This window comes from Cyprinodon variegatus, unplaced genomic scaffold (assembly GCF_000732505.1).
Source record: "Cyprinodon variegatus isolate N-32 unplaced genomic scaffold, C_variegatus-1.0 Scaffold1246, whole genome shotgun sequence".
Lineage (NCBI taxonomy): Eukaryota > Metazoa > Chordata > Actinopteri > Cyprinodontiformes > Cyprinodontidae > Cyprinodon > Cyprinodon variegatus.
The window spans coordinates 190,053-197,878 of record NW_015151699.1 but is presented as its reverse complement, the minus strand read 5'-3'; the positions used below and the strand labels follow the sequence as shown (position 1 = coordinate 197,878).

General features: G+C 33.3%; 1 protein-coding gene across 1 annotated transcript in view; it reads right to left on the bottom strand.

Annotated features, from left to right (window-relative positions):
* Window positions 1-798: 798 nt before the first annotated feature.
* LOC107102383 (fibrinogen C domain-containing protein 1-like) overlaps window positions 799-7,826 on the bottom strand; it is a gene marked incomplete at its 3' end in the record, with an annotated part of 179,958 nt that continues 172,930 nt past the window's right edge. The window contains exon 7 of the mRNA XM_015401672.1: window positions 799-978. Coding sequence (XP_015257158.1) covers window positions 799-978 — 180 coding nt within the window. The remainder of the gene's footprint in view (window positions 979-7,826) is intronic.

Genomic DNA, 7,826 nt, shown 5'->3' with positions numbered 1-7,826 from the left:
CTTCATGCATGGGCTGGGAGATAATGAGAAAATAATAAGAACATTAAGAATTTTTGGTGTTTACTACAATCATGCTTTTGTAAAGCAGCAACCCAAGACATATGGAGGTTAATGTAAGATATTTATTTAAATATTTCCTGCTTATGAATCCAGTTCAGCTAGATTATACGAATTTATAAACAAATGCATTGTTTGTTTTTACCTCACAATTATGTAGTTTTGTCTTGGTGCATCACAATAAATCCCTCTGTATCAATAGTCTTAAAACACACCGTAGACAGATCTATCTACATTTTTCATTTAGCTCATCTTTACGTGCACCTGCTTCTCCTGCATTTCCTTCCAGCCCCACACCTCCTTGCTGCATCTCATATTCGTCGTCATTCTCTCAGTGTTTTTGAAGCTGCGTTCCCCACAGGTCCCTTAAATTGCTTCTTTATTTCAGTGGCATGTTTTTGTTTACGCTGCAGGTCAAGCTGTGCAATTAATTGCCAGTAATTTAATCAAGGTGACAGGTAGCTGGCTTGGATCTCGGAGCAGAGGGAACAGAGACATTGACACTAGATGCACCTCTCTCTCTGTGCAGCAAAATACAATGTTTAGTCACTGGATACGCCTTCTGTGCTGCATATAGTGCTTGATTATTATTGTTGAACACAGAATGGAAGAGAAGCTGATTATGGAGGTCACCTGCTTCTTTTTTTAGATAAAAAAAATATATATATTTTTGAAAAATCTAATCATAGAAAATGCACAGTACATCTTGCAAGAAAATGGAAACATAAGTACAGTACATACCTGCATTGCCAGAATAATCTCCAACTGTCAAAGGGTATCCATCCTCATCAGGGTCCACAGAGAACAGACCCACACCGAAGGTACCGTAATGGGCATACGCTGTGCTATTTTCAAAGTCCTCCAAGTCGATACGCAGCTCATAGTTCCCCTGGATGGACAGGGCATGGATCTGCTTCAGGCCTGGAGGGAAAAAAAAAGAGCGAGACAGACAAAAACAATCCATTACAAAGAATCACGCTTGTTCTCAGCAGACAATCTAAAGCTATTTCAGAGCTCTCTCACCTCTATACATTTTCTGGAAATAAGATTATATATATATATTTTTCTCACCCATTTAGAGCTTTCCTTTTCTTGTGTTGAATTTCTTTCAAAAACAAGATTAGAGATTTCCTTTTAAAAGTGATGCACTCATACAGCTGTTTGAAATTAAGTTGTAGAGCGGCACTTTTAGAGGATGCATCAGGGGCTCTAAGTTTGCTATTTGACTTCTTCGTTGCCTGTTTGATGTGAGGCATTTGTTCATTTATTGCTTAAGTGAATGTCTTGAAGATTTGACAATTTTCATTTGTACTTTAGGTCATGTCTAGTTATTTATGCACATTGTAATATGTATAAACCAAAAAAAAAAAAATAAAAAATCACGGTCATTAATTTTAGAAATGTTTTCTTTCCTACTACATAACAAGGACTGATGTGGGGCAAGGCCATTGAACTCACTCATAGTTTAAATACACTGTTATATGTAGTTCTACTGATGTAAGCAATATTTACCTGCAAGGCCATGTTTAAGAATTGCTGTTGTGTGTCAAGGACACTTCTAAATAAATTTGAGACCTAACAGAATGTAGCAACATGATCAATCTTCCTCACTTCGTCTGTTTGTAGTGTCAGTGGTTATGTATCTCGAACAGGGATGCTCACTATATTAGGATAGAATTATTCTGACTAAATTAATTTAATGCAATTTCCAAGACTAGTGAAACTGACACATTGTTCAAATTGCTCTCCAGTCTGTGATGGATGGCAGTATAAGTACTGTAGCGCTATGGAATGCATTGTTAGAAACCACTCCTGTACAGTGTTGTAGAAAAACATTTTCCTCAATATAAATTTCTTTAAACAAATTTTATTGCCAGACAAAGATAGAATAAGTAAATACAAAATCCTTTTTTAAATTATGGAAGAGAAAAGCCATCTGAATCCATTCATTCATATCTTAGAACTTTAACCCCGGTTGCACCACCCTTATAACACTATAATACATAGAAATCAGTCACTGTTGACACCTTTTGAGTATAAATTATTGATGATGATCAAATTCTAATTAAGTGGAATTGATCACATGCTTCAGATCATAGCTCATAAGCATAACCATGGTGCTCTGAGACTTAAGATCTCAAACTACCTGCAGGACATTCAGCAAATATAACAAGAAAAGAAAAAAGCTTGGTATTATCTGTTATGGCAATTCTTTAATGAAACAGCAAAACAACCATTGTCCATATAGCTACCCCCACTATGCATTACTTTCAGCATTTTGATTTTATTCTTTAATGTGGTAATATCACTACACCTAATGTAATGAAACAGAAACTTTCCTAAAAGTTCCACCTTTGTTTCATTAGTCGTTAGAATTAGTTTCCACAAAATTCTTTGTGGTCATCAAGTTGTTTTTTTTAAATCATAATTCTTGTTGAGATCCTTTTCTTTTTTCATCAACAGTGCCCCTAACTAAGGCACTTAGAACCCAGTATCTTTGTCTGATATATATTTTTTAAGATCTGAAATATAAACAGGTAACAAAAGGCACACATAAAGAAATCCATTAATTTTAAATATTTTATCACAGCACCAAAGATTTATATTTAACCAATAATATTCTCTCAGGAAGAGCTAGCTGTTTATTCCCACCTCCTGTATGTGAATGATTCTGTGTCAGATGTCCCGAAGTAACCTTTTAATTATTGAACCTGCCAGAACATGTGTGCTTGTAAGACAGACAGTGCCGGAGGGCAGAAATGCAGGGATTTCCATCCCTTTTTCCGTGCTCCCTCCTGCTCAAGGTGTCCCCCTGCTGTGTTGGAGTGATGGTACTTCTCAAGGCAACTTTTTTCCCTCCTGAGTTGATCAAAGGTATCAAAGAAGAATTGCATTGCAAGCAGAGAGAGGCAGGAAGAGCTCTACCTGGGTGTCTTCAAGCCAAATTTCAAAGCAGGAAGACAAACAGTAAACGGGGCTTCCAGGATGCGTTAAAAAGCTTTGGTATGCTTTAAAACACACTCAAATCAATCTAAGCATTGATTCAAGAGGGAAAGAGTTGTTGACAGAATACACCTAATCTGGGAAAGCTTTAACTTTAGTTTTATGCTGCATTAAATACAGGACCAAAAGCACCAAAATGAACCCTAACACTGTAATTTTTTACCTCCTACGTTAGCATCACCTCCGCAAATTAAACTCATTCTCTTTTTTCAACGCTTAAAAAGCTCAAACGGGCTGTGCCTAATTTGAATTCCATCACTGTCCAGAATTGCTCTGTGAGAGCACCTTGTCTGAAGTGGAGGACTAATTTGATGACAAACACATCTGAAAGAGCCCATTATTATTCCGTGACAGAAGCCTGCAGTCTGGGCAAAGGCACTTGGTTTGGATTTTATCCAGCCCAATGGGAGGCAAATCTCATGCTTTTGGTTTTCAAAGCAAATCAGACAATTGCAGTTGGAGGATCAGGCGTTAACACTACCAAAGAGAGGTGAGTTTATGTGTAAATCTTCCAAGTTTTCTTTTTTTTTTAAGTACTTCAATGCACAAGAAAGGCAAACAAAATTGAACATATTTCCGCACTGCATCAGAGGAACAAAGAAATGTCTCATTTACAAAAATAGTTTTTGCGTTGAGCCATTTGAGAAAAAAAATAGCATTATCAATCTGCAGGATCACCTCGGGGAAAAGAAGCTTGCAGCGATTTGACAAACTTCAAAAGGACTTTGAATTTTTTCTGTTGCAGAAAGGGAAAGTGAAATTGCAGATGCAACATGGCTCTATTTAAAGACTGTTCTGCTTCCAACTGTATTTACACAACTTTAATTCAGGCCCTAATTAAAGCCCGAGAGAATTTCAGTCAGACTCCAATAATTAAAAAGGAAGACAGGAGATATAACAACAGAGATTTTGCTGCTTAAAGTCTTAATGCTCAGGTGTAACTGTGCGCTAATTAAATGCTATTGTTAGCTTTATTTAAATGAGCTCTAATACAGGGGAGGATTTTAAGGTGTTTTGCTGCAGAATTAACATCCTGATCGTTCCATTGGGGATGACCTCCTTCTCTTGTTTTTGTACTGATTTACTATTAACTAAAAGTTTGATGAAATATATCTTTTTTTCTTTGTTGAGCAATTAAATTTCACGTATGTATTTTTTCAGCTGTTTTCCTCCAATTGTTTATGTTGATGAATGGTTTGTAGCCTGTACTATATAATTAATGGTAAACAAAAGCTAGACCGCAATAATTAATATATACAAACTTTACACAAATTTGAATTACATTTTATATGTAGATAGCTCTCATTGCTGCATTTTGAAAATAAACAACCTAAAGAGGAAAATGAAAACATGTCATGTTGCAAATGAAAAATAAAGCTTAAAATGGTTATTTTCATTTATAATGATTCTTATTTCTCATTAATAATGACTAAAAAAAGAGAGAGAAAACACATGTCTACAGCCATTTAGCAGTTTTGTGTAATAGATGCTGGTCATGTCACATTGGAGGTGACAGTATCATAGTCATTTAAAACAAATTAATTATTTCATGCTCAAATATTTATTTTCAGTTTCAATTAAGTTGTGTGGGTCAGGAAAAAAAGGAGTTTAAATGTTATCATACTCTTTTTTTCAAACATCTTTGAAGAAAATCTGATAAAAAAAAATGTTCTTTTGTCGTTTTGTAATTTTAAACAACTCAAACAGAAATGGTCTGTCAGAGGATATTTTTTTCTATCCATAAATCCAATAATGCCCAAATGGTGTGTCTAAATTTAACACAGTTGGTGAATTTTGAAAAGTCTAATTGGTTTAAAAAAAAAAAAGCCTATAATTAACTCAATTTCTAAAGAAATCAATGTGAAGTCTTTGCACATCACCCCACATCATCAAGGGTGAAAACATATTTAGTTAAGCTAGAATTTGAACTACAGACAGTGAAAAGATGCTGTCATTTAAAAGTCTAAACCATCATATACAAAATCAACATTCTAATTAATATCTACTTTATCTCAAAGGTCGATAAAAAAAGTTAACTAATTTTTGAAGAGAAAAGCTGAATCATGAAAATTTTGAACATAAATGGCTTACTATTGGAAATAGAAATTTTAAAATGTAAGCAATACAAAAGCATTTTTTAAAATATGCCATTTTTATTTCCTTTCTTTAACAAAAGTCTTGAGTCATTCAGGTGAAAATCTGGATGAAAAATTATATCTGAATGAATGGCCTTTTCATTCAGATTGAATTGAATTCTTGTTTATTTCATTTCATCCTTGTAATCCCTTCAAAAATCAAAGAAGAAAAGAAAAAAAAAACTAGTATTATTGTTTTATAAAATGTATAATCACTTCTGGAATTACAAGTAAATAATTTTGTTTTATTTACAATTTAGGTTTAAAAAACATTGACCCTCCTTATTTTATATTGAATTAGTTTAATATGGAAATATGCAACAATGAGAAGATGTGATTTAAATAAATTATTTATTAAGGATGCGTCAGCTGGTGATGGCCTGGAAAGACCCAGGCTAGGGCTGAAACAATCGGATTAATCGTGATTAATCGATTATTGAATTAATCGTAATCGATTAATCATGAACTGGAGTATAGAGACTGAAAAAGAGCTGACAGAGTGACTCATTTGGAACAGTAATAATATCAAAATTGTAAAAAATACATAAACATGTCACATTAAAGATGAAAAAAAAATTTTTCTCTGTGAATATGCTCTATTCAGAACTCTTCAAGTGGAAAAGTTTTCACCTAGTTTTTTTTTTCTAATGAAAAATCTTCTTTAAGGAACCTTCGGCTATCTGGTTATAAATCGATTAATTGTAAAAATGATTGACAGAGTAATTGATTTTCAAAATAATCGTTAGTTGCAGCCCCAACCCAGGCAATGACTTGGTGGGAATATGGTGATTCTATTGAATACCATTGTTTCTTTAAGGCATACACTGATAATAATTAGTTATACGTTGAAAAGGCATGTTGATATTTCAAAGCACTGTTTACAAAGGACATGGATGCACTGTGATACGTGTTCAAACACACTTAAACTATAAAAGGGGAAGTTGCCTGCTGTGTAGATAGGCTTTTCTCTTTTGTTTCTCTTTTGCAGGAAGTAAGAAATGTAAAATGATTTTTCTAAAATATATTTGGTATTATATTTTTTAAGATTATATAACTGTAGTTAATTGTGAAAGCCACTTTTTATCCTAACCAAATAAAACCATTTTCATGATTCGTTTTTTTTCTAAAAAATACCATAAATTAATGCCAAGTATACAGACCTTATAATGAAATAATTTGACATTTTTATCTATTGATTACATAGATTGTTTAATTAAAATATTATGACTGATCAAATAAATTTATTTAATAAATAGTGTAAATTGTAAATCAAATGACTGAATTTGGTCTGTGTTTTTATTTATCTCCAAGTGAACAAATAAAATAAAAGTTTTGGTTATGTTGTCATTATAGCCCTATTTAACTGAGTCTTATGTTACACCATATATCTCACCAAAAGTCTTGGGTACAGATTACTTCTATTGCTATTTTGGTTGTCATACCTAAAAAGTTGAGGGGCCACTGACCAGTATAAGAGGAAACTTCTGTTGACACAATGATGGGTTATGTGGACACAAAAAGAGTGTTGTATATATAGATAACAGACAAGTCAGTATGTGACCTTAAAATGCATTGCTGCAACTAGTTTATCTTTATTAAAAGTCTAAATCTTAAAAAAGTATGCAAAATAACAATATTTTAGAGTTTTTAAAGAAATATTTATCAAAAGACTTCCTGATGATCAACTAAATACGGGTTCATCTCTAAGGTCCTGTTGTGGATTTTTCCCCCCCTTATTTATTCCTCTCTTTATTATTTCTTAAGTTTAACAATAAACAGCTACAGCTAGATGTCATAATAAATCATATATGCTGGACTGAAAATAAGACAGAAAACAGCCAATGCCTAAAAAAAAACTTCATAAAGCAAGAAAAATTGTTTTCAATGTTCTCTTTTAATTATGAAATGCTTTAATCCCTTAGAAGTATAGTATAAAGGAACTGATGGAATATATTTAGCGGTACTGCTTACACTTTTAACTCAAAACAACTCGTTAACGAAATATTTATCAAGCTCTGTGTACATTTTTCAGCAATTCTGAGAGCTTGGCAGCACTGTGAACATAACTATGTACATCATTAAGTTCCTACCCTTTGTGTTGTGAAGATAAATATGTACCTAATGGGAACATACTGTCCAGCAATAATTATAGTCATCTGAAAAGAAGATGAAGAATACAACCATAGGCTGGATTTCATTTTAAAGAATCAGTGAGTCTACTGACAAGGAATCTCATTAACCTTGTTGAAACGTAAGGAGCAAACACATTTCACATTTTACTGATTTATTTTAGGTTTGACCAAGATAGGCTCACTAAATACACCATCCAGTTTTGAATATAAAATTTCACATAATGAGGAAAGAAATGTGTCCAGAAAGGGCTGATTAATGAGTAAAAATAGCTGAACCTTTTTGCAAAATAATGACTCTTACACACCTGTGGAAAAAGTTTGGCCCACTCTTCTTTGCAAGGTCACTTAAATTCAGTCATTCTTTATAGTTATGAAGAATTAATGGCCTTTTTAGAGTCTTCCAACAGCATTGTAATAGCACTGTCACACTTTGATGATTTAGCCAGCATATGCCTGAAATCCGAGAAACGCTGGCCTATGCTAAACTTTCTAGGTATTT